Below are 27,649 nucleotides of genomic sequence, written 5' to 3'. Positions count from 1 at the left end.
CAATATGGACCACAAGCCCCCCGGGGTGGCATACTGGCTGTAGCAGGGTGTGTTACAGCTTGGCCAAGAGATGAGGTGTTGACAAGCACCATAAAGGGGAGGGGGGGGGTGATGGAGGTAAAAAAATAAAAATAAGGAGGGTAGGGAGAGGTACCCTGCCAATTAGTAGAGTGAAACAGTAAGAACAAGACAAGGGGCTTGGCAGGAGAAATGCTTGTGCATAGCTGTGGGGGGCACGGCATGGTGGGGCCGCCCTCCCCCCAGCTGCAATGCAAATTTTCAGGGATCATGGTGTGTTTCGCTCACTTTGAGCATTTGTCTGCCGTCGCCTACTTGGGGCTGCCCTTAAGGAGGCACTGTAGCACTGCCGGGGGGTGCGGGGGCATTCAGGATAGAGCTTCCCACACGAGTTGGTTTTACCATTGTTGTAATTGTGGTTATAGTTCTGCTGCAATGAACCCCCCCCCCCCTTCCCCCACAACCAATAGAAAGTGAGGGATTTCAGTGGCAGGCTGCCAGGTCTCTCTCTCTCTCACGTTTCCTACAGCAGTCCTGGGGAGGCACAGTGGGGACATAAACCCGATAAGGCAGAGGGCGGCACACAGGCAGGGTTCTCCACCTCCAAACGCCACTAAAAGCGGCCAGCGGAGGGCGCTCCAGTGGACTCTTATTTTAGCCTCCACAAAAAAACATCAGATGTTTGCCGTTTACTGATGGCGCCGGAGTCAAACATTCACATACAGACAAACAGCGACAATAAAAGGTAAATAAAAGCATCTGCCGGCACACATGTCGTCAGGCACGGCGGCTGTCGGTCTGCTGGCCGCATGACTAACTCCAGCACACGATCCCTCTCTCTGCATTCTGGAATGAATATCGATCCAATTCCAAGAGCAAAAGAAGAGGGACGGGATGTGAATCTTCCACACGGCGCCCATGCCAAACATCACACTGCAAAGGCTTAGAGAAACACAAAACCTGCACGTCGATAACCGATCAAACTTCTCAGATTCCTTCAAAGCCACTTCAAAGACGAGCTTAAAAACTCATAAACACGTCTGCCTTGGATTAAAATGCGATCCTGTTTAATCGGTCGACTAATATAAACACGCTGTGACACCCACCTCAGCAGTACGCGCAGTCACAGTCCGCGAGAACACACACCTCTGGGGTTTCGCTGCTCCTCGCCTGCCCCGGCACTTTCAGCTCTAACCCGCTCCTTAAACGTTCGTCAAATTAAATTGCTTAATCGGGAACATGGATTGGCATGCCCCCCCCCCCCCCCCCCCCACGGAGTAAGGAAAGGGAACGCCGGCTCAGTCTCCTATGCTGTCATAATATTTTTGCTGTATGACTCTTGATGCTGCTTTTCATTTGGGACAATTAGCATTCACCCCCTTGCCCCAGCCACCCCACCCCCACGTGCCGGGGGGCAAAAATGTTTGAAATCACAGGCATCAGTCCAAGCGCTTTGTCCACATGGTGTGAGGTGGTGCGTATGCAGGTCCCCAGATACCTAACAGCTCAGTTGGAATTAATAGAGGAGCAGGGAGGGTGGTGGGGGGGTATAATGAGGTCTATGAAACATACATTTGTTTACGGGGGGGCCCGGTGCCGACAGGCAGCACAATGGACCCTTGTTTCCCGGCAAGTAAATAAATAAATAAATAAATATGTCAGCGCGTGTTGGTATACACTGGGGATCAGAGCCACCCCCCCTCCACATTAACACACACACACACACACACACACACACACACACACACACACACACACACACACACACACACACACACACACACACACACACACACAGAGGAGATTTTCAGGTGGTAGCCCCAGATTGGAGAACGCGGGGGCAATTGAACTGCTACTGGAGGTGACCTGCTTGTCTCTTTGCTGGGGTGGGTCAAGATACAAACACATCCCACATCCATGAAGCAGTGAGGAGGGTGATTTATCACTCCCCCACCCCACCCCCCGACACTTTTACGGTCGCCTGTAATGGTGCTTCTACGCTACCTCCAGCTTCTTGAGGACGCATGCCTACCCCCCCACCCCTGACGATTTTCAGAGGACCCATCAGAAGCCATTAGGTTCTGTCAGCTTCCATCCCCCTATGTCCTCCAAACTAGATGTTTTAAGACCACCGATTTCAATCTCAACAATTACACAGAAAATTTCTGCATTCCCAATGTTCTGGAAATATCCGTTTCATTTTTACTGAATCTCAAGCTTAATACTGATTCTCCCCTGCAGTTCCTTAGGGTCTGGCCACCCCACCTGAACCTAGGCGTCCATTTCTCAGATCCGTACAGGAGGCCTGGCTCCACACACTGCAGGAATTCAGAGACTGACTGATGCGTCTCCTATCTCTTTGGCCCTTTAACTACGGGGATGTTTCGCTTTGGGTCAGACGTGCGGCGCTGCCATCAGCTGCATCCCGCTGTGAACTCTGACTGCTAATCCAGAGAATCCCTTCCACATTACGGCCCGTCACTCCTTCTGAACTTATCTGTCCCCTCGCTCTGCTTTCCATATCACTCGTCGGGAAAAGGTACATAAATATGTCGAGCCCGAGCCCCAACTCCCACCCCCACCTCGCCAAACAAACCAGCCCCCCTGTGCTCTTTTCCTGAACCCCGGGCTACGCTCCTATGCCTAAGAGCCAGAGAGATCCACTGTACCATATCAAACAAATAAAAACACAGCAGGGATGGGGTAGGATATATAAGCTCACAGGCTGCCGAGCGCCATCCACAGACCAAGCTAGCAGGTGAGGGTGGGGGGGGGCATCGAGTGTGCAGCTGCGTGGCAGTGGCCTGTGGACCCCCCCTGAGGAAGGGTTAGCGCAAGAACAAGATTAATTTGTTTATTGCAAACTCAGCCGGCAGATCCACTCAAGGGCCTGCTGAACACTCCTGGGAGACGACAGAGAAGGAAATGTTAAAGGTTCACGGTAACCAGCACGTGAAACGCCAGCAAAAACCCGGCCCCGTTCTCTCGCTCTAAAAACACGACTTACTCTCCCATATGGAGGAAATGTCTGCGATCCTGAGACAGCGAACGGCTCCCTGGACACGCAGGACATCCCGGCATGGCGGAATCGGAGCTGCGGTCCCTCTCGGCGCTACCCGGGGGCTCTCTCCCAGGAGCTCATAATTCATGGCTCCGGCCGCTTGTAGAAACGCTATCTGAATTTAACCTTTTTTCAAGGGAGGGCTACCTTTCAGAGGGGGGAAAACCTAAATCCTTCAGAAAAGAAAATAAAACAAGAATATCCCTAAGATTTTACTGTACTTAAGATCATGTGCTTGACTCCCATGCTGAGTACATCAGGACAGAACATACTAGAGGTCCTATCTGGGTGGGGGTGTAGTTCCCCAATACTTTAACGTATTACAGTTTAATACTAGCTGCTGTTTATGGTGGTAACCGCTCATTATGACCTACAACCTCAGCCCCCGAGTGGAAGGGTACTGACAGTATATGTTAACACAGGATGTGTATTGAAATATGGGGAAAACCAACTCAACATGTCAAAACCAAACTTCCATGGTCACCATTTTCCTCATGAAACCAGCAGGAACATCAGATGAAAGCCCTGAAGGCTGCAGCTATCTGGAGGAGCCTGAAAGCCGTGCAGCCACTGAACTGCACGCTTTAACCGTGGAAAAAGGGTTTGTGCTGCAAGAAGGGTCACAGGCCAAATATCATCTGGTTGACGTTACAGCCTTGCAAATGTGAGATAAACTCAAAGATTTGCCTCTTTTGCAGTTTCCTTCCTTCCAAAACATTGCCCATGAACAACACAGTTAGTAGACGTTAAGTACGGCGTTTCTGCGGCTGACCCAAGGAGAGGAGTGGACAAACGGGACCAAATTTGGAGGTATTGCCTTCAGGGTATCGTTAGGAGGACGACGAGGGATGGGCTCATTTTAATACTGCTGTTGGGTTATGGATGGGCTACCACAGGCCGGTTCAGATGAGACAGAGCATCTCCAAGGGAACCCACCTGCAGCTGGAACTCATAAAGCAATGCCTGCACCCGAGTCCACTCTATTATCGCAGATTATCGGAGGGCTCTGAGAGTTCCTCCTGACAGGGCTGTCACTCATCTGAGAATCACATTAATTTGAGGAGACCCCAGGTCCCAGACTTCAGGCTTTCATTTTTGTTTTAAAGCAGGGAAGACGGCCCTGCGGCGATAGCTAATCCTGAGTGGACACTTGGACTGGGAGGGGAGGGCTGGGGACGAGGTACTCACCAGCGGACGAGCAGCCCATGTTCCAGGAAGTTCTTCAGGTTGGGCAGGGTCTGCCGCAGGTCTGGGGTGGAGAGGCCATGTTGGTACCTTAACTGGTGAGAGAATCGGGAAAAACGTTATAAACCATGCTGGGGGGGGGGGGGGGGGGGGGGGGTTAGAGGTTTACTAAAATGCCACTCGAGGTGTTGGATATGCCAGGACCCTGGATGTCCATCATGACTGCATTATCAGCTTCCGGAATAAGTCCCTAAAGCACTCAGCCGGAGCCTGGTTTTGGACAACTGAAGGTCACAGGGCGTGAACAAGACTCCCGAGACTTCCGACCCACTTTTTCGTTCTCACCAAGGAAAAACAAGAGGTGCCCTCCCTACAAACCAAGCTAGCTACATGTCACTATGAGTTACAGACTCTACTTGCTAGGGACCCCAATCTCATTAGCGTACCACGGCAGAGAATTACAGAAATGCTGTAATGATGACTAATGTTCTTATTTGCAGTTATATTTTGACACCCTGACCATTTCAGTCATACAAACCACTGAAATAAAATGAATACAGAGCTAAACAACCTTTACTGTATAAAACAGTAGGGGTCACTTTTTACTTGACCAAAAACCTGCATCCACTTTCCAAAAAGAGCCGTTCATTATTTTCTTAGCTACAGCATTCTTCATGAGCAGGGGAACACATTAATTTACAATGGGAAAAAAAAATAAAAAATTACATAAAAAGCTAAATACTATAAATTGACATTAACCCTGAAATTATTCTGCTTGAAGCTGAAAAATATCAGGCAAAGCTAGACAAAAATTGTACATTGCATCCATAGAACATTCATAAACAGCAGGTAAGAAGGCATTAACATCAACATACCTTAACAGCTTTGTTATGCATTAATAACCCATGTTAAAAGATTACAATGTTTCTTATTGATGTATATTAAAGCTGTTAAGGTATGCTAAGATGTTAAGGTATACTTATATGCTTCTTATGAAAGCTGATGAATGCATTATGAAGGTGTACTGAATGTTCTATGAATGCATTATGACTGCATTACGAAGGTGCAGTTAATGTAAAGCGTTACCAAATACTCTCCTATTTCCATATCATATTTGCATGCAGGCAAAACGTGTTCAGATTGCTATGATCCAGTTCTGGGAAGATGTAGCTTTATGATCACCGTACTGACCTTGGTCCCAACCTTAAAAAATTGGCCCATGTTGGATTTCTAACAGGAAGGGGTACCAAAAAAAAAAATAATTAAAAACCCACTGCAGACTGCAGGAACCTTGAACCAATTTTTTATAGTTTGGAGGGGGGGGCTTCACCATCTTTCACGTTTTCCTTGCTTTCTCCATGCGAGACAGGAGGGGTATTAGACTTGGGTGGTGGGCGAATGGGAGATGGAGTGATCTAACAGCATCATCTATAACACGCACACACTTCCTGGCAGCGGCTGGAAATCGAAACCATTATACATGTTTTTCATTTCTTGTCTTTCGGTTGCCGAGGTACATCACCGTGCCGACACCAGCTCCTGGACAGGAACATCTGTGTTTTTCCGCCCACAGCGTGCAACTCTTTTCAAATAACTGGATTAATTCGCTTTTATGTGAAATAAAAATGGAGCAGATGAAACGTGACGGAGTCATACACAAGCTCACTGCGTGTCTCTGAGCAAACAAATGTTATATTCACTCTTATTTGCCACCTAAACAATACTGGTATTACGGAGAATAAAAGCATCCATAGACTACAGGCACAGGAAAAGGTTTAATGGCTGTACTTGGTGAAAAATTACCCTGGTATCACAAAGAACTCCCGCACTCACATTCCTCTTTTTTTTGTGGGCCGTACTGACAGGACTTTAATATTCTCTGATGATCCCTTTAAAGCTAGACTGATGACACGTCCACTAAAGCCTGCATCAGGGAATTATGTGTGTGTGTGTGTATATATAATCGTTTTAACCACATACATATATAGACATTTTAAAAACCTGGAACAGTTTATTCTGAGGTCAGGTTTTGACGGGCGCTTACTCAACGAGGAATTGTGGATTCCTCGAACCCAAGGTCGAACAGTTCAAAGCCCGGTTGGCGTGATATCCCTGATCTTTTCCAGAATAACTCTATGATTCATTTGCAGATGAAAATGCTAAATAAACAAACAAACTCTCTTTCAATCGGTGTGCGTGTTCCACCTACATGTGGTGCTGACACACTATGGATGCTTGAGAGCTCTGCTCTGTTCATTCTGCTGCAAAACACTCCACGGCATAGCTGACGCTTTCGTTCAGCCTGGGACTGCTCAACGAGCCTGAACTGGACAGCATGTGATTTACTAATGGGGGATGAGGCAGCACCAATCTCAATTGCTGAAATGGGGCTAGCAATTCAGCTGTGCCCCCCCCCCCAACCCTGCATCTGATGATCCCTTCAGCAGGTCAGCATCAGAGGCCGACACCCTCCCACGTGAGAGGGGGCAGTGCCCGTTAGGGAGAGGGCGCCCGCTGCCCTGACGAGGAATGGTGCCTTAATGCGGGGACAGAGAGATGTGGGTTTGCTCCAGACTGGATAAATATTCACGTGGACACCTCCCTGGCTGGTTTGCATGAAGCCGCTTCTCTGACCGAGCAGAGTGCGAATTGCTTTTGGCAGAGGACACTGCTGGATTTAGGCCCGGAACACGGCCTATTCATGAGCAAACGGTATCCCGTCTGCCTGAAGGCCGATCGTTTAAATATACGAGTGCCCCTAAAATGCCCAAAAATACCGCAAACTTGGGGAGAGTCAGGCCTCACGCATGTAAAACTTCATTTATATATTATTTATTTAGCGGGCACTTTTATCCAAAGTAACATACGTTTTTGGAGAAAGCAGGCACAGACAGTCCCTGCAGTAAATGGAGGTTAATGATCTACTTGGGGACCCAACGATGAAAACACCGTGCCGGATCCGAACCAGCGACTTCCTGAACATACTGTAGGCACAATGTCCTAACCCTCTAAGCCACATACTGCTCCCCAAACTAGAAATTACTTTCAATTAGCTCTAGGTTTTCAGAAATTGACACAAACCACGAAGTGAACCACGCAAGACAAAGGCAAACGTTGTCACCTGTGAAAATGTCACCATTGACAAGCTGTTGAGTCAAAAACTTTTAACTAAATATGTGGCCGTTCGTGGCCTCGCCATCTGGTCGACCCTTGATGGAGCTGATGGCACAGCGAATCGGCAAGCAGGCGAACAAAAACAAAGCACGCGCCATCGCGTTTGTCTGACATTTCAGCACGTTAAGGCAAATGAAGATTAAGCTGTAATAACTTTAGAGAGAAGTTGTTCCTAATAGTGTAAACTCCACGGAGATCTTTCAGCGCCCGGTATGCAGTGCCTCCTCCGCCACAGATTCTTACCCTCCAGCTCCCGCTTGAAAGCTACCCCCCCCCCCCCCGTTTTGAGCAATCCCCAGGCCCATTAACCCCTCTGGAAACAGAGAGGCTTGGATGAACCATACCTAGGGCATTCCTTGTAGCTGGCCAGATATGATCCTCGGCTGAGATATAAAAGCGCCCCCTTCTGGCCGGCCTTTGCGCTCAGTCCCGTCTCCCTGCTCATGGCAGCTTACCGAAGTGCTTCACTGCCTTTAGTGCCACACAAAGATGCCAGAACAACATATGATAACACTTCAATGCCACGCCTGTTCTCTTAGTGCCGGATGCACCCACCACAACAGAGGAATCCCACCCCACAGCTGAGCAGCATGTCAGAATGATGGGGAAGCGGGAGGCCATGACTTTTGTTTGCCTGTGCGTTTTCACCGTGGCAGTGTTTGTTTTTGCAGCTAAATCAAGCTTCTCCAGCATTTGAGAACTGCTCCCTCTCCCCTTTGATTGCCATCAGAAACTCATAACACTGTCATCTGCTCTGAATCTGAACTCATTACAAGCTCATTATGAGAAAGCAACATGTAATATAAGGCAGAACATTATATATAATACATGCTATTCCCGTTTTTCCTTTAAACAGTCACTCAGGTGTCAAATAGAGCCAGTCACCTTAAAATTAGCTTTTGTGACTATCTGCAAAAAATTAATCCTAACACATACGCTACAGCACCAAACTGCACGGACTCTAATTCAGGAAAAATTTGAATACAAAAGCCAAATGTTACAGGACTGTGTGATCAAATATATAACCGGGCCTTATATGTCCAATTTTTAAAGTTTCCAGAAGGCATCAGAGAGTAAAACTGTCCAACTGCTTAACAAGTGGTGGATGAGGTCCTGGATGGCCCAGAATCAGTGCGTTCCAAGGTTCTGGAGAAGGTTAGCTGGCGGTCGTGCCCAAGCCCCATAAATTACACTCACGGCTGCTCTACAGTCTCTCACTGACACCCGTTAACGAACGTCGAGAAAGTCCAACTTTCAAGAGAAAGTATCATTAATGATGAATTGTTATACTCAATGACGCTGCTCTTCCTGTGGAAAGTTGGGCACAGTTAGAGAGAGACTGTCAATAATTACAGGAATTCCAAAGCATTTTTAAAGAAAGAACATTTACTACTTAGCACATCGGTCACCAAAACAAAAATCAGAGTAATGGTGCAGTGGAAAACAGAACCAAAAGTTACAAAGCAACCCAACATATTAGTAACATTTATTATGCTCCGTTTACAAATGCTGCTGACCGAAAAATTGACAAGTAGCAAGGGTTCCAAAAACATCCAGATCTGCTCTGAAAAAAGCCAATGTGAATTCACTCTTATTTAAGGGGCTTAGTCAACTTGAGGGTTTGGCTCAGACTCAAAACCCTGGCCAAGGGCTATATGTGACCCTGAAACTGAGGGACTGGAAACTGAACAAGAACTGACAAGCTGGAGTCCAAGCACTTGCCCGAACCCAAGAAGGAAAGAGAGATATTAGTGTAGATTCACCCCCCCCCCCCACCCCCAGTGGGTGCACTGAACACCGTATCATCTTATTTGCAGTATCCGAAACAGCACATACAATTAATTAGAGCTAAAACACCCTCCCACCTTCCTGAACTTTAGCTACACAGAAACAACACATTTTTTTGTGAAAAGTAAAGATATAAAGTTTTAGGCATCCGATGTAACGGCTCCTTCACTGAAACCGTACTGCAATAAAACATTCCATACTGATTTGCTAGTTACACGAAACGCTTAAATAATCGTTTAGGCTATTTCCTGTCATTCTTTTAAATCTTGCCAGGACATACATTTCCTCTTTGAAGCAATTTAAAGACTATTAACATCACTGTAGATTAGCAGCACATTGCAAAGCCGCTGGCAGGAATGAGCAGGGCTGTTGGTTCATGGCTGGTTCAGTCTAAGATGGAGCCAGAGAGCCCAAGAGTGTGGGCAGGCAGGCTGGCCACCATCACCCTGCAGAGGACGGGGAAAATGCAGGTGCGACCAAGGACCAGAGGCCAAAAGGAAAAGGTGCTTTTAATAGACTGAACACACAGGAAAATAAACAAACATCCTACATTTCCCTACATGCCCTATCCTAGATACCGTGTGGTTGATTCTGTCAATCAGGGATTCTTGACTATCATACACTGGCTCCTTTTAGCCTCATAACTCTATGAACTATAATTACTCAGCTTAGGGTGTACTGTATACAAACCTTAGTCAGCAATACAAAATAGTATTTTATCAAAAGGAAGACGAGCAACAAATCTAAAAATTTCCACTTGAATAAAAATAAAATTAACATTATATTCACCTAATATATTCAATTTGAAAATCTATTTTATTTATTAAAAGAAAAGTCACACCTATACAAAATTACACAGAAAATCCAATCAATGGTAACATGTTACCAAATAATGGATTCCTTGGGGGCTAGTGGGAGCGAGCTATAATATGCTTGATTTCATTGTTTTTTTTGGAAAATCTACGGCAGATACTTCACTTCGAAGGCGCAGAACCAGACATTTCACATGAACCAGACCAGAAATTAATAACCCTCTTGACAAAATGCTAACTTAATTAAACGCAAGAAGCCATAACGCCCGTTGCCGAGGTGACGCCCATGGGCCATGCTCCGCAATGGCAAGTCAGTCAGAACGGACACACATTCAACCTGCCACACTACCGAGTCATCTTCACAGCCACACTACTGCAGTCCAGTTAACCTCAATCTAACCTGTGATTTGCCAAGTAGTTCCTGGTCACATTTTTGAGAACCAAAAATTTTTGTAATGATGCAATTATAATCAAGGGGAAAAAATCTGACAGGAAACAAGCACTTCTGTTATAAAATATTCAACCTGAGACATTTTCAGTTCTTAAATACCAATTTTCTAATACATGGAAAAATGACTTTACACCATGTGTTATTACAGTGGAACAGCACAATATTTCAAATAAGCACCACATCTGCTGTACCAAGACCTATCCTGAAATGGAGCGATGTGGCATGAGCAGAATCCTGAGGTCATTATAATTTGGAGCTCATTAGCTAGGAAATGTCGGATAGAAATAAACGGAATTATTATGATGTCAACCTGCAAACCAAAGCTCTTTAGTCGGGGAGGTTCTCTAGGGTTGCCCAAAGTAACTACACAGTGCGGACACCTAGTAGTTGGCCAGTTTATTTTCATAAGAGAGATGGAAAGGAATTAGGAGTAATTAAATTCCGTAAAAACTTCCGAGTATAGCTCTCAGCCTCACTAAAGCATTATTGAAGATACTAATCTTTCAAATTAGCAAAAACAAATAATGAGCCAACACTAAGCTTTGTCTAAACACCAATGCCTCCATCTTCCATCCATAGCATAAGTAAGACTGGCAGCTGTTGATTTTACCGGGGTCTCTCCTCTGAATCCCCCGTCCCCAAATTTTCATTATCATTTTTTCCCTCCGTGGCGATAATGCGTCACAGGTGCAGACCAGCATACGATGCCCGCCATCATCAAACCCTAACTTGAAACACCTTGATCGGATTATATGTCGTTAACATTTTATTGGGTATCACGTTGCTGCAAATTCAAGCAACATTTTTATGTAATCATGAGACATCTGTCAGGGAAAAAAAAGGGAAATTTAATTACAAGACCACCAGTGACAGACCAATTTTGGAAGTGTTTTTTCTTTGTAGTCTCTGTATGAGGGATAGATGTATAATCGGAATATATTTTATTTTGTTACTATTGTATGCGGTTAGCATGTGTCGGTGGTTATTTTGTAATAATCTATGCCCATTTTTACGGCAAAATGCACTCCAAATTTACACTACTTTGATATCTGCCGGAACAGCCCAAGCCAATAAAATACAATGTTCGCTTCTTTACTGAACTTAACAATAATAACGGGACATTAATATAACAGCAGAGATTAAAAACAAACATCTACCGTCCAAATAAGTGACACATCTGGCAGGTTACGCAAAATAAAATGACACTCATCAACTTTCTTTCCTTTGAATTTCTCTTCCCCCTGAGGTGTGCCAATTTAATTGGGGCTGTACTCAATGCCGTTATTTCAAAAATACACTGACTGCACTAAATTGTCTGTGGGATGTCAGGCTGAGGTGAATATAGAGTCAGGCTGAGTATCATTAAAGCAGCAAGTAAAGCCACTCACAGTGCTTAAGTCATTTACAAGGTTCTACAGCTCAGCTCAATGCATGGAAAGATATATTAATGGGGGAAATTATTTCATGAAAACCAAACAAACTTTACCCCTCTTCAAAACATTCTTTTAAGCAGTCCTGCCAAATATAACTATTAAAAAGTTTTTATTTTTAAAGAAAAATCTGGTAATTTTATTATTTGGAAATAAATGATGTGGTATTTTACAAAGTCCTTCAGACACGCCGTATTTCCACAGGGCTTCTACGTGAACAGCGAGCCTGTAGCTACAGGGAACGGCCACTGGGAAGCGAGGCCATGAGCCAGAGTGAGTGACACACAGGCAGGTTCTGTTTGCTCGACGTGGCTTCCCTTTGGGTTCTGACAGGTTACAGCTTTTGACGGATGGCTTGCTTTCCAAAACGTGGCAGCCTCTCTCTCGAGGGCTACCGAGCAGTACGTGCACCGAGAACTCAGGCCGCAAAGGTCAAAGGTCACAGCCAGAACCACAGGCAGAGGATGGAACACATTTCGGCAGTATCCCTCGGTAGCCAGAAATGTTTCTTTCCATGTCTAAACACCAAAAAAAAAAAAGCACTCATGCGTAATTACTTTTGCCATTTTGGGTCACATGGTAATAATGCGGCGATGAACTGGCGGCCCATTCAAGCCACTTCCCATCCTCCCCCTGTAGCCAACACAAGGTGGACAGAGTCTTACACCTAAAAAGCCAAACTGTGTAAAGACTAGACTCAAAGATGAAGAAAGGGAAAATAAACAAAAAGCAAAAAAACTTATCCCAAAAACCAAGGTGGTTGACTTTGTTAAAACTCCTTTAACAAGATTCCAGCGCCGTTATATCCACCTAGTACCAAAAATTGGTACAGCCGTGTTCCAGGTTTTCAGAGAAAGGGGGTCCTCCTCTCTTCATTTCTCTCGCCAGTATCAAACTTTTCTTTGCTACTTTGTGACTGCCCTGGGTGCAATCGCTCAAGGAACAAGAAGGCCTTTCATTTGTCTGCTTACAAGCTGATACAGCAGAAGAGAGGGTGGGAATGAGATGTATTAAACATCAACAGACCTTAAGCACACGTTCAGATAAGCCACCCTGAGCTCAAGTATCATAAAGCGCTGAGATTGCCGTCTGCTTTTAGAGTAGTAGAAACAAACTGCATATTATCCTTGGAAAGAATAACATGGAACCAGAAGTTTTCATATCAGTAGTACAAAGGGAGGGGGGATGTCACCCTAAATGTTTTTCTTGGATAAATAGCCTATTCGGCAATGCAGAGTCGGGGCACTTGCCACGTGATATTATGCGTGCCACCGAGAGAACGCCTATCCTCTCTGAAAAGAGCATGCCGCCTCAGTAAGATGTAAGACCCGGATGCCGAGCCCGGTGACATTTAATTCTAAACATGTGGGAGAATGACCAAGGGGTGCAAGAAAGTTTCCAGACCTTACTCCCAACATACCTCTGGAGGGGGGGGACCTTGACAAATGACCGCGTGGCTGAAGCTGGCAGTGTCCATAGGCAGGAGACAGAGCCGAGCAGATAAATGCTAAAGAATCCGCTGCAATTATATGCTCTTGTTTCAATGGCCCCACTGCAATCAGGATGCGAAGGGCGTTATGAATAAGAAAAGGAACTCGAGAGAGAGTCTGACGGAAGGACATGGAGCCCGAAGGAGCCGGGCATCCCGGGGCTTGGCAACAGAGGTGCTCCAGCTCATTACAGCACACGGCGAGGACTTGTTACGGCAACAGTGGGAGAAAGTGAGCCAACAATCCCTCGCTCCACTAAGCTCACAAACAGATTATGGCCTCCTGCAGAAAGCAAGGGGGCCAAGAGCAGGGTGTCTGCGTTGCTGGAAAGAGCCGATCCCAGTTCCTCGAACATTGCAAGACCAGAAGGACACCTGGCTGCTTCCCTCCCCTAGATCTGTGCTCTGATTACTTTATTATTTCTTCTTCCAAGACTCATGGCCAGTGCCTGTCAACCCTATAGGCAACGCAGTTAGCCACCATCTTCTACAGAATGGGGGTTTCAGTGGTGACTAGGGCATCATTTGGGGTTTGAACAGTACTGCCCACGGCTTTCAGTGAACCAGTGTCCCGTTGGCTTTGGAGGGTGTTGGACATTATGCAAGGTTGTAGAGATTTGCCTAGTTGCAGTAAAAATTAAATAAATAAAATAAAAATAGTGAAGGTGCAACACTAATGAGATTTAGCTATGCAACAACCTGATGTCATCTCCATGATTACAGGAAATGGATTAACGAAAGGAATTAGACTCATCTACAAAACGGTGTTTAACAAAGTTCCACAATCTCAAATATACAATTTCACGCAATATCATAGTCAACTACGAAGAAGAATGTGTTCATTAAGCATGTCCACTTTATTTATGTACTGCTCACTCTGTTGTGGAACAAGGCCAAATCATCTAGTAACCTTATCCACTTTCTATCTGTACCAAGTCATACCTGCACGAAATAGCATTCCTAGTGCAACAGAGAGCTGTTTAAGTTTAGCATGACGTAATGACTTTATTGAATTCCTGTCAAACTTCTTCAGTGTCATGCGCATGAACCACAAAAAAAATATATTAAACCAGTGACAGTGTAACTATCCTCTGTCTATCCAAAAGATCACTAGGTCACTTGTTTGTTGTAATGGAAAGTAGGAAACCCCTAGGCTCTGAAAGCAACTGTACTGCAAATCTGGAGACAAAGTGCTCCATCCTTCTGTTTTACTCGATACCTTTTCAGTCAAGGCAGCTATTGACCAATCTACTGGCAAAGAACTCAGTCTGAGGACGCAAGAGAGAAGGAATGTTAAAAAAAAAGGTCATTAGATTCAAGGAAGAAAAACAGCAACCCTCACACCTTTTTTAGCCACGTCTCAGGCCAAAACCGACAGCACGTTAACTGCAAAAAGCCAAGTAACAAAGTTCTAATGGAATTTTGTGGCTGGCCTGTATCTAGTTAAGACCTCGAATGTAAATATGTGCTAGAGGCCACTTCTTGTTCATCTTCTCATCTTTGCGATATTAAAAGTCGTCACATATTTTTTGGCAAATTCCTTTTAACAGCGCACGTCTAAGATCGACCGGAAGAAAAACATCTTGCTACCTATCTTGATCCAACTTGTAGAAACACTGTTCCAAAGATGGGGGGGACCCAAAGAACTTAAACCATGCGTACACAAGACAGAAGTCCAGTACACACACCAGTTCTTATATCAAATCATGACTGGAAGATAAGCCAAGAGCTCAATACAAGCAGAATCCATAGTATCTTGCTTGCAATGCACCGCTATCTGATTAAGTTGTTGTCACCCTGCACCATAAGTGAGGTCATGGTGCTTTTCCAGAATGCCACATACCTCACCCATTACACCCCCGTTCCCAGCCTTATCTACCTCACCTCACCCTCACTATGCCCCCACGTGCTCCAGCAACTGAATTGGGCTGTAGGACTCAGGTTAGTTCATCCAAGCAAACCTGTTGCAAATAAGCAGGCTTTAATTTACAGCAAGCAAATGGAGTAAGCGATTGGGGGCCAGGCTACGCATGGAGTTCTGATTGTAGAAGAGTCATCATAATGATTTAGTGGAGCAACCATGTAGGTTCTTAACCAGAAACCTCAGATATGCACAGTAAAATTATCCATGCCAAGTCGATAGGCCAGAACAAGCTCTGGCACTGGAATACAGGGGATAATGTAGATTCAGGCAGCCAAGTGGGTAACTGTGAGCCAGCTTAACCCATCAACATAATAATTGGCCACAGGCACACCCCGAATTGAAGGGAGACAGGCACGTCGGCAGCTTACTCCGATTAATAGAAAGCAAGTTTCCCCTCACTTCAGCCCAATGAAATGGCTGAGTCGTATAACACGCATTACATGTCTACTTAATGGCCAGCGTTTGTTTACACAGGCTCAAAAAACAAGAGATGGTGAATGATAATGAAGCTTGCCAATCTCTTCCCTAGAGAGGATTCTAAGAGTTTACCGCCCAAGGACAGCATGTCATAAGGGCTCTGATGTAATCCATAATCCTTGCTTTCCAGAGAAGGACCAATCATTCTTGAGGAGAGAGGTAGGACACCTCTTTAGTGGCTTGGTGGGATTTCATCCATACTTCGGGAATCTGAGGCACAGGGGATTAAAGGAATATAACAGTCGGCACAAAAATAGGCAAATTCACTCATTTTTTTTTTTACTTTCCTCTGCATAAAAAAGTATAGATTTACGTGTTAGAGGAAGACTTAATGTTCACAGTAGCGCTAACAGGTACCTCATGGCATGAAATTCTGACATGCACGCAGTAGGACTGCTGACACCATTCAAATATCAACCAGATGAGTGGCGTTTCGCTGTGACGGGCAGGTAGCGACGTCAAGTGACAAGAAGGGCAGTGCTGTTATGTCTGCGTTTGTAGCCTGATACACGGTTAGCCTTGCTGAAAAGAAAAGGTGGCCGTCTTGGTTTGAGATATTAAATAACGTGGTCTTCTACCATTTGATTATATGATATTTGAGAAGGACCGAAAAGATCTTTGGTTGGCAGGTTGAACTTCTAAACGGGATTATTTTCTTTTGTTAAGGGCTCAGCTTCCTTGCACATGTACAAGAAATATAGCCCCAGCCAAGACATGCTGATTTGAGAGTTGATTTTAAAGATATCTCAGCCGCAATCTGACAAATCTCAAGCATGCCTCAGAAAACACAGGAACTTAATAATCTGCCACAAAGCATGCAAGGCCTTTTAATCTTACCCAACCTTTGTGTAGCCATATTTGTTTTCCTTCAACACTGCTCAGATGCTATACGACCCATCTCTCTTCCCGTAGTTGGACTGGGAAAGACTTGAGGTTATTGATACTGAAGAGGGTTTTGCAGAAATTGGCTTGAAAACATCACAGCAAGGGAAAACAAAGACCAGACCAGACACTTTTAACATGCTGGTTAGCTACAAATTCCAAACAGATGTAAACACCAGCCAAGCTATTAAGTAAATGACTCCACATTACAGCCAACACTTTCCTGATGCTCTTAGCTCAGTTCTCCTCAAAAACGGTCTGTCTGCAGGGTAGAATGAAAATAATCTGGTTGTGAGGTTGGTTTCGACTGCTGAAGCGTATGAATTTTTCATGCAAGAAGAGAAAAACATTAAAACTGTTTTCTGGGAGAAATCCATTGTAATACAATAGTATTATTACAAAATAATACTATAATACAGCGTTCGCTATGTTGAAAAAAATCTGACCAGCCCATTCATCATTTTAAATAAGTCGTTAAGCATTATAAACCATTTTAATCCATTAGCCATATTTTGGGAGTAAATCTTTATAGCTTACGATATATGGGAGATGATTTGAGCCTTGTGAGAAGTCAGGATCTCATAACGCTTGCCAAATGACTGATATGTGCTGGGAAGGTGCCGAGTTTGGAAGGGATGAATAAAACTGTGGTTTATAAAGACACATGCAACTCGCTGCAGGTCGCACTCTGTCTCGTGAAGCACCATCAGCTTCCTTGCTGACCGTGCACGCCATTGGGAAAATTATCCTTTCCTTCCGAGCGGATGTTTTGTGAACTAGGTTCATTTGGAACTTCTGCTGTGATAAGCAAACCTCTTCCTCCAACCTCAAAAACCGTGGAAATTCAATTAAGACGATTTAAGTGTTTCATAAAGCAGCAATAGGTGGCTGTCCAGAGGAATTCCAATAAAACTCAGAAGAGACATAATCGCGGTGTTGCAAGGGCCACATTCGGCTGAGACATTAAACTGGAAACCAGAGGCCGGTGACATATAAACTGCAGCCCTAGATATGTGCATAAATCACCGGCCTGGCTTGGGACCTCTGCCAGGGCCAGCTGCTCCGGCTGAAACAGCCTCTATGCAAAGTCATCAATCCCTTGCGCTGCTGGCAGGTGAATGGACCGTGGGTGCCACCCCCAGGATGGCTGCATAATGTGGGTCACATGGTCTGATGTGCCAGACACAATTGGTAGGGAAAAGGTCGGCCCACGTTTCCCATCAGGCTCTGAGATCCACTAGCCCAAGGTACTGATCTTTCCTGGGGGGTGACTGAGAGTCTCCACGGGAAGTTTAACATCCCGGCTCTACCTGACATATACGCACAGCCAGGAACCCACGGACAAATCTGAAACGCATCTGGCAAGAACAGACAAAGTGAATAACGGCATAAAGCATGCGGCTAAGTATTTATGTGCGATAACAGGCTGCTTTGGGGACTGGTGGCCACAAGCAGCCAGTCACTGCGGTTCCTCGACGTTCCAGATGAGGCCTCCGCCTTGGCTCATTAGCACACATCCCATAGGAGGCAAGCTGACTAGTTTGTTTAGCGAACATGAGTTCAGTAGCCAGACCGGAGGTCTCTCCGCGATGGTGCACATTAACCTTGGCTGTGTTTGACGAATACAGAAAAAAAAAAATACAAAGAAACCACCGATCAGCCTTTGGGCCAAAAGCCTGACATGCACCATGTCATTAATTACCACCGGTTTCAACTTGCTTTGACAATAAAGCAAAAAGTTCATATTAAGAACAGAAACATAACATGCAATCATTTATCCTCCAGCTGCATTTCACGCGTTACTTATTTCAGGGACAGTGAAAACACTACAGTGTCTCAGACCAACGTCTATAAGGTGCATATAGATTTCACCATTCCTGTGAATTCTGCTTTAAAACTGTATTTCTGGTTTTAGTGAAGCACTGCGAATTTCCAATTCTGTTTATAGTCAGTGGAAGGACACCAGATTATTTTAGAGCCTGGTGGGCAACCAAGATAAAGATATTTCATGTATAATATACAATATTTATGGATGCCGCCACCTTCCGACGTGCAAACCGCCCGAGGGACACTCCTATAACACCGGAACATTCCGTTATTTCAAATCGTTATTTTAAGATCTGTTATAAATACCAGGCATCCTTTTCCATGGCTTCCGTTAATCCTGTTATGCAATGCCAAGAATATTTTACTGTGTAAAACTTTATATTAAAAGGAAAACATTTTCTGGAAAATCAAAGAGGTTTTTAACACCTAGGATGTAAAATAATTTACCTATCAAATTTGTTCCTGAATATTCTAGCAAGAAATGAATAAACTACATAAAGCCAGACGTACGAATGCTAAAAGGCAGATTTGGGCCATACAAACTGATTGCTCCAAGTGTACTAATGCAAAACATTACTAATGAAAAAAAAAAAGCTCCAGTGTCCCAAATAAATAAATAGAAAAGAGGACGTTCAAATGCCAAATTCAAGGGTCAACGTTGGAACCTGGAGCATTCACTGTCGGAGGAGCTGGGATACAGGCTGTTTGTGCAGAAGAGGCTTTTCTTGTGTGGGTAGGCTGGGGACCATGCGGAGGCAACAGTCCACTTTTGGGAAGCTGCTCACACCACGTCGGGGTGAGTCACGGACCACAAGTCTCCGCCGGACAGGAGGGCTAGGAACTAGAATAGCTACTTCTAAATATTATGCTAATGTTTGGTGCATAACTGAAAAATCATATGGGACATTTTCTCCCTCTTATTTACCTGCCTGACTTTAATTACAGACAAGGTAAACAGACAAGACTCGGCCCTTTCACTGAATGCCGGGCCTTCAATGCACATTTGAATAATGAATAGAGTGCATTCTGGGAACTGAGCTCATCTTAGGCTATATTTGCGCGTACCAGACCGGATCCATAAACTTGGTCACACTTTGATGTGTCCAGAAGTGACCTCATGACCCTAATCACAACAGACTCATTCAGCACCATGCCGATATTTCACCACCTGGCATATAAAGCTGGTTGACAACCGTATCAGAAACGGTCTGTCCCAACGGTCAGGAAAGGGATGCAAGCAAACCGAATGCAAATCGCTCACTTGGAAGCACTCAATTCAAATCAGTGTCTGTTGATTAAGAACATGACATAACGTTGGGTTAACTTGATGCATGGACATCCATCATGCAAATAAAAAGGCAGAAAATTAGCGCTGACAATAAATGGTTGTTTATTTCAGTCTATTCCTGTCACAAGGCGGTGTTGTATCCCTGACGAAGTCCTTATTAAGGTAAATACAAGAAAAGGAAATAAGGTAATAGCTGAAAATAATTTAAGGGCATTAGAACATTCCAGAATTCAGCCAATTCTCATATTATTTAGTGGTACGTTCCAAAGTAAGTAAGATATAGAGGCCTTTGGTCCATTCCTGCTCACACTCATGGCTGGTTCATACCGTTTCTATCCGAGTGCAATCACGTGAGATAATGACCACGGACCCCTCTCGTGCCAAGAATCTCACAGCTTTCCCCAACCGCAAGTCAATGCTTGACTTTGAGGGAGAGGTCCTCTGAGCCAGCAGGCCAATGCACTGCTAAGGTTAAAGCTAGACCAGGTGCAGGCAGCCCTACAGCAAGCGAAGGTCCCTGTGTGAGCCTGGTCAAGATTCGCCTTGCATCACAGAATGGTGAACACTGACGTTTCCCTTGACCTTATCACTCCTCCAAGGTCAAAATCCCATAGAGTCGCCCTCCTGGCAGGAAGATATCAAGAGAATGGGGTCTCACGCATAAATATGTCATGGTCCAATTTCTGCACCCAACATCCCCATTGGTCCAATACCATTACTGGTACCATAATCCATTTTGGCTCTTATTTAACCATGGGTAGGTCTCAAGGGTAAGGTGTGCATCCTCAGATCATAATGGAGACCACCATTACGACGGTGAGGTCTCAAGGCTGTGGATCCCATTCCTGTGGAGCTCCTTGACTGCTGCCATCCAAGGGTCATCAGGCATCTTGTCCGAAAAATGGCGCTAAGTCTCAACAATCTGAGTTCTTCCCTCTCCCAGGAAAGCGACACTCTGGGATTTCAGTGACAGGCGCCAACTACCAACGTGTTGGTATTCATGTATGTTGTAGTCACATATAATACGATCCACATGCTGGCTTATAAATAATAACAGGGCCAAAGCTACATGTGGAGCCATTCCAAAGTGTTACATTTCTGGATAACTTCACCAATGTGTGTAATTTGTCTGCATTGGTTCAGCTGGTTTATTTTCAACTCATCTTGTTTCATACTCTGTACGAGAGGACTGAGGCTGGGCAAAGCAAGTCTGTCTGGTGACAATGGCTGGGCCAGAAGTCTGCGCATATGCAATTATCCCCCCCTGGAGGGGGCACACGGACTCACAAGCACACACCAGTTTGAGGAGGAAACCCCAGGCGTCAAACCAAAAGGCACCTGGGCCGTGTTTCACTTTCACATTCAGTGAATGAAATGTAACTCGGTGGCATGTTATCATAAAAGGAAGCAGGTGGGCACTCTAGCGCCTCCCTCTGGAATAAAAGGTCTGTGGAAGAGATGGAGAGACGGAGGAGTACAAAAAAAAAATTAAATAACGGGGCTCATTACCTAAATGAAACCAAAAATAACATAGGAGCTACTTACACCTGACTTACAGCGTCCGGTTACCCCCGATACGCGATACAGCACAAATAAAAATAACATATTCACTTCAAAGCACACCCCCCACCCCCCCACCCCACCCCCCGGTGCGCCGCTCTTTGCCAATGACCCTGTATCAGTTTCAAACGGAGCACGCAGAGCAATTTAATAAAAGATATATGTTTACTCTATCACATCCATGACAGAAACTGCAGTGAAACCAGATCTCTGGCTTTTTTCAACAGCCCGGCACACAGATCCGTGGCAGGCTAATTCAGGAGCATATTGTGACTCTCAAAACAGAATAATGACAACCAGCCCTCAATCTGGCCTATTAATGAATTGCATTATATCGGAAACAGATACCGGTTCTTAAATATATGGGGTCAATAAGGCGGCTATTTCCTAATAAACCCACTGGAATTAAGTGGACCCATACAGTAACCCCACAGAAGAACGTCAAACTCGGTCAAAATGAAAGTAGGCGAAAACTCGGGGATTAAGCAGGGAGCCGTTGAGCACTCTCAGCCGTAACTCAAAACTACGGCGTAAGCAGCTTTCCCAGGTCGCAGACGAGGGACGCTGGGGGTGCCCCAAACAATGTATAACACACTGGCACGTGTAATACATTGTCATCACACACAATTGTCCGATCATAACCCAGCGTTGCTTAACCCGGTCCACGGGGTCCCCAAGACAGTCCACATTTTTGCTCCCTCCCAGCTCACAGCACACCTGAACCAGGTATTTGCTGGTGTTCATTGTTTGATTCAGGTGCGCTTCAGCAAAATGTGAACTGTCCCCAAGGAGTGGGTTAAGAAACACTGCTTTAGCTATTTTAAGTACATCCTGACTGCATATTTATTTGTCCAAAGCAAAAAAAAATTTACCCTTTAACTTACAGCTTACTCTGATAGCTCTACACGTGGCTGGGAATAAATTAAAATGCAGGACTTATATAGGAGGACGACGTGTCTCTGTCAGGTCTGCAATGAATCTGAACATCAGACCTGGCTAACATCAGGCGAGCCCTTCAAACGGCCCGTCGTTTTAGCAGCTATGAGGCGCCTGGTCAGTGTCGCCTTTCATCTCCAGGGAAACAGACAGAACATAAACGAATAAATAGGTGAATAAAAATAGGGCCTTTTGGTAATGGAGTCCCAAGCACTCTCGGATTCCCGTGGCACCTGTGAGAAAGTTCTGGATGGCAGGCCTGCTTTGAGGGAAAGCAGATCTTATCAGGGGGGCAGTTGGCAGCCTAGGTGAGGAACTTCCTCACTGCCTCCGACGCCCCCGACACACATGTTTAGGGCTGTCGTGGCAACTGGCAAAACAGGGTTAGGGTGGAAATCCACTAAAGACAAGCAAAACAAAAACAGGAAAAGATTAAATAAGGAAGGAAGCAGGTATGACTTGCTTCGAGGTGCATCTGCAACTTGTACTCTGTTGGCTTTAAAAAAGAAAAAAAGTACATCCAATGTGTTTTCACACACCCTATGCTTTGCAGAACGGAATCCCACCCTCACATAATAGTCCATTTCATAACGAGCTCTGTCCGGCATGATCATGTGACCGGCAAAGACGTGGTCGAGTCGACACAGTCCTGCTTCTACTCGTTGTGCGGGGGTTCTGGCTGAGCATCTGCACCCTTCCCTCCCTCAGGCGGCCTTCTTGTTTGGCCCATTAATTTGAGATAGACAAACAGCGCGCCATGCCACACAGCGGCGGCCCCGGAGCGGCTCGAAGGAGCTCTCAAACGCTTTCACATGTGAGGAACCTTCAACATGAGAAACGCAGATGAGCGAGAGCGGCAGCCATTAGCCCGTCGCTGCTAATAAACCTCACAGCCTCAGGTGCACCGCACCAGTCCTCATTAAAGGCCACACACTGAACTCCAAGACGCCTGCGCCCCTCTCGACACCCCCGGACCGCGAGAAGGAAACATCCGCTGTGAGTCATTCCTTAGCAGGCCTCTCAAACCAGCTGCTGATTAACAGCCGGCAGAAAATGGCGCTGGGATCGCCTTCTGGGTAAAGTGCACATCAACGGTAAGGAAGACACTGCCATCCTCCCATCGCATCTGTAAAGCGTCAAACTCGGCAGGCAAAACTTCTAAATGAGCAGTCCGAGCAGCGTAACTTCACATTCACCGAAATACCAGGGCACCTTCGACTTAAGATTCGATTTAGTCAAAACTGAATAGCTACAAAAAATACATAATGGAAAAAAAGAAGTATTCAGTCCTAGGGACATTCGATTTGTCTTATTTCATTAGCTTTTAATGTTTACCGGAAACTGACTGAACCATAAAATCAGCAAATAGTCAGTCTTCTGAAGCGGGTTGGGGGGCGAGGGGGGTTAACATTCTCAAACACGTGACCACCTAGCCTTCAGTTACCAGGCTCCCTAGTTGGACTCCTCCGATCCTCATCCTCAGGTGTTAGGTTTAAAGCACTAGGATGGAATACTGACTGTTAGAAGAGGTGCTTTAAATGATTTTGGGGCAAAGATCTCCAGGTCAACGTTTTCACCTACGGTTTCTTCAGTCTGAATGTGGCTTCCAGAAAAGTCAGTGAAAACTACAGCTCAAGACCTTCAGCACCTTCATATACAGTACAGAGGGACACACACACACACACACACACACACACACACACACACACACACACACACACACACACACACACACACACACACACACACACACACACACACACACACACACACACACACACACACACACACACACACACACACACACACACGATAAGAACTGGGAGGATTACAAAAATATGAGTAGAAAAGCTGATGTGATTTCCGTTTAGGAAGTTCATATCAATGGCTTTTTATTTATTCATTCAAAATAAGGCAACATTCATCCTCACTTGGCTTTTTTTTAACAAAATGGATGGATGGATTGTTGGATGGATGTAACACATTTCAAGTGTGAAAAGTGAATGAGGAAGAGTGCTCACCTGTGCAATATTCTTGTTGAGAAGGTAGACGCCGTACTCAAACTGAAAACGCTCTCCTCTCGGATACAGAGGAAACCTGAGAGATAAGGAGAGATGGGTGGGTTTAGGAAACTGTATCCATATCTGTGGCACAGACATCAGAAACGCCACCGATCTCTGGCTTCCCCTTCGCTTCCAGACCGTCTGGATTGTGACGTTCCAGCTCAATGAAGGACAAGCTTGGTGTGGAAGCTTAAATGCGTAGCTGTAGTAAGAGTGATCTACAAAACAGCAGCATGCCCAGTCTGACGATCTGAATTTCTGACAAGGCCTTACAGCATCATTATTTATACATAGCTGTGGGTATTCAAGGGCTCAAAAAAAAAAACACAAAAGCCAATTGGAAGTTCAATACAAAGCTAATCAAACCAGTGCTGTGCACCTCAGGATGTATATTAAAAAGAATATGCAACAAATAAATCCTGCAACCCTTTAATCCACGACCGAAACTCCTCTTGACCCAGAATTCATAGCTTGTCCCTCCGTTCCCCCAGCATAAAAACCCCAGCTTGGGAAATTCCAACTTTCCCAGCAACAGCGGAATGCTCCAGCACTCCCGAGCGCCAGGTGGACGGATGGCCCCTGGCCTATCCTGTTCCCGCCTTCCAGGACGACCGCCTTCCAGGACGACCGCCTATCCCAATAAAAGAGGGCTGTCATTAGCACTTTGCCGGAGGACGTGTGGCATGGAAGAGTGCAGCCCCGATCAGGACGGCTGGCCCGCCACCCGTCCCCAGATTCTGGGGCCCCGGCGAAATAGCCACGGCTGCCTGTGAACCTCCATGTCACAAGTGCGTGGAAGGCATGCGGCAATCGCCCGCCAGACATAGCGGGCCCAACTCATTGCCTTCCTGCGTACTTATTTTATATTTATTCTGCATGCCTTTGTATCCAAAGTGACTTACAAGTGAAGCGAACGGCACATTACAAATGTACAATTGTCAAGACGTCAAATAAGCACAAGTATGGCTAAGTTAGCTGAGCTTCAACCGAATGGCCAGTTTCAAGGGTAAGCAGAACCGCGGCGAGGGCTACACATCTACCAAACAAAGCAACAACCTAGTAAGACTACTTCTGTATTTCTGTTAAAAGTCAGCTGCATTCCTGCCCTTTCGTAGGAGGTGGAGCATGAGATGGCATTGGATGTTGGGGGGGGGGGGGGGGGGTAGGTGGTGTTAGCTAATTGAAGAAGGATGGAATAGACCGGAGTGAGGTAACTCAGAGTACACAACAGAAAGGATGCCTCTGGGTATAGAGGGACATTGTGGGACGAGCAAATGAGACCAAAGTGATTACTGGGCCTGAGGGAAAGATGATCAGCATAATGGGATGCAGGCAGCACTCTGGTGGAACAATCCGGAACAGTCGTAGGTCCAGAAAGAAGAGGCGGCCTGTTTTTTCAGGAAATGGATCGCTCTTGCAAAAGTGCAAAGAAGGAAGATTTTCAAACTATCCACACTTGCAGCATGAGTGGGGGAAAAAATTTCGATATGTATCTCATGAATGAGCCATCGAGAGATCTGGCAGATCTGAACCAGCATCCACACATTTTCATTTCTGCGTTAACTTTCGTAATTAACTTCAGACTGCTCTGATCAGAGTCCCCGGTTCACCAAGCATCGGGAATTCCTCTCAGGACGTCAAGTAAAACATATTATTACGTTATTTATTAAAACCTATAATACAGGGCCAAGGAGGCCTCTGGGCAGGTCGGAGATGGAGAACGCTTGTTTTCGTCTCCTGTCTTTTTATCACTTGACTGAGCTTGGCTGGTGTGGTGAAACAATCTGTTACACAACGAGGATAAAGCGGATTACAATCAGCCTTCCGGGCTTCAGCGGCTCTCCATCACTCCTCGGGGCTTGGGCCGCCCTCAGCTGGGCGGCGCCCCCCTCATCCTCCAGTCCGGAGTCACGTCGCTCCTGTGTTCAATTACCTTCTGCTCAAAGCACGTGGGGGCCCATTGGGGAAGGGGAGCCGGTCTTTTCTGTGTCTCTCCCCCAAAACCGGAGTTCATCAGGGCACTTTCTCAGGACCGCTTTTGGATTAAACAATCATGAGGAACATCTCTGGGTCCGTGACGACGAACATCGCAAATTACATCTGACGCGCTGCGAGATCAGTATGGATGCTGAGGTCCCTGTACCGTGTGTTTCCACTTTCCACTCATCTTGGTTTGTATGATGTGCAGGACGGGAGGTGAAATGCAACGTGACAATCCAACGTGATGTCCTCGTGATCTCTCCAGTGGCGTTCCTCATCCTTGTCATGCCAAATGTCTCCCATCACGCATGAGACTGCCGCAAGAGCATAAATCTGTAGTTAATGAGGAAAAAGTCGAGTGGCTCTTTCAAACATGGTTTCTAGAGAAAATGGCCTTTGTGAAATGGGATATTTACACATCGGCTGATTCATGCCACTGATGATTTAGAGGGAAGTTCTTTGCAGGCTGCAGTAAAATTTGATAGTAGGGAGATGTGGAGTTATTTCTAAACTTCTGGGATGGGCCTCAAATTGCACTGATGTAAAACTTTCACTCGGAAAGGTAATGCGATTGCTCTCCCCCGCAAGAAACCTCAGTTCCATTGAGGACGACTTGGAGCCATTTATTAAGGTGAGGCTTTTACAGCATCCGCTAATAGCGCTCATTATGAAAAGCTCCTCGATTCTCATTCAGCGATCACTATGTGATGCAATAAACGAGAGCCATCAGAGAACTTGAACTGGGCTCCCATACAGTTCTGGATCAATGTAACTGGCGGGGGGGGGGGGGGGGGGGGGGGGTTGGCTATTAGAAGAGACCCATCATCCTGAGGGAAGGAGCAGCCTTCATCACCACTAAACATCCATTCAGGCTAACAAACATCGTCAAAAAAGGTAGATTCTCAGGTTCTCAGATGCTCATGGACAACCAACCAATGAAAGCATGGTTTACATTGAATGACGCCTGTCACATGTAGCTCCATACGTGGTTCTACAACAGCATTTTAAAAATGCAAAGAAAAGAACCAATTTCCAAGCAATTTTTAAATATGAGCAGCATTCACATGTCATCGCCTCTTCTATTTGAAAAACTGAGAAACATCATAATTAACATAACAGCGGACAGGATAGTGTTGTTTTTGCTCATCGTAGACATACCTTCATTCCAGACTCAACTTACACTCACGCCGGGTGGAGGAAATTCCCAGAAAGCTTTGAATGACTTTAATGTGTGATTTAAACTGCTCAGGAGTGAAAATAACAGGCCTGAGGTAGAGAATCGAGCGTGACACCTGATGGCAGCT

The 27,649-nt window shown here is 45.6% G+C and overlaps 1 protein-coding gene across 3 annotated transcripts in view; it reads right to left on the bottom strand.

Moving 5' to 3' along the window:
* uvrag (UV radiation resistance associated gene) overlaps positions 1-27,649 on the bottom strand; it is a 73,645-nt gene that overhangs the window by 2,531 nt on the left and 43,465 nt on the right. For all 3 annotated transcript variants that reach the window (XM_049016978.1, XM_049016979.1, XM_049016980.1), the window contains exons 13-14: positions 24,324-24,399; positions 4,268-4,359 (exon numbers count right to left, since the gene is read on the bottom strand). In XM_049016978.1, coding sequence (XP_048872935.1) covers positions 4,268-4,359; positions 24,324-24,399 — 168 coding nt within the window. The remainder of the gene's footprint in view (positions 1-4,267; positions 4,360-24,323; positions 24,400-27,649) is intronic.

The sequence above is a fragment of the Brienomyrus brachyistius genome, chromosome 6 (assembly GCF_023856365.1).
Source record: "Brienomyrus brachyistius isolate T26 chromosome 6, BBRACH_0.4, whole genome shotgun sequence".
NCBI lineage: Eukaryota > Metazoa > Chordata > Actinopteri > Osteoglossiformes > Mormyridae > Brienomyrus > Brienomyrus brachyistius.
Note: the sequence above shows the minus strand (reverse complement) of the source record. Positions and strands in the feature narration are given on the sequence as shown.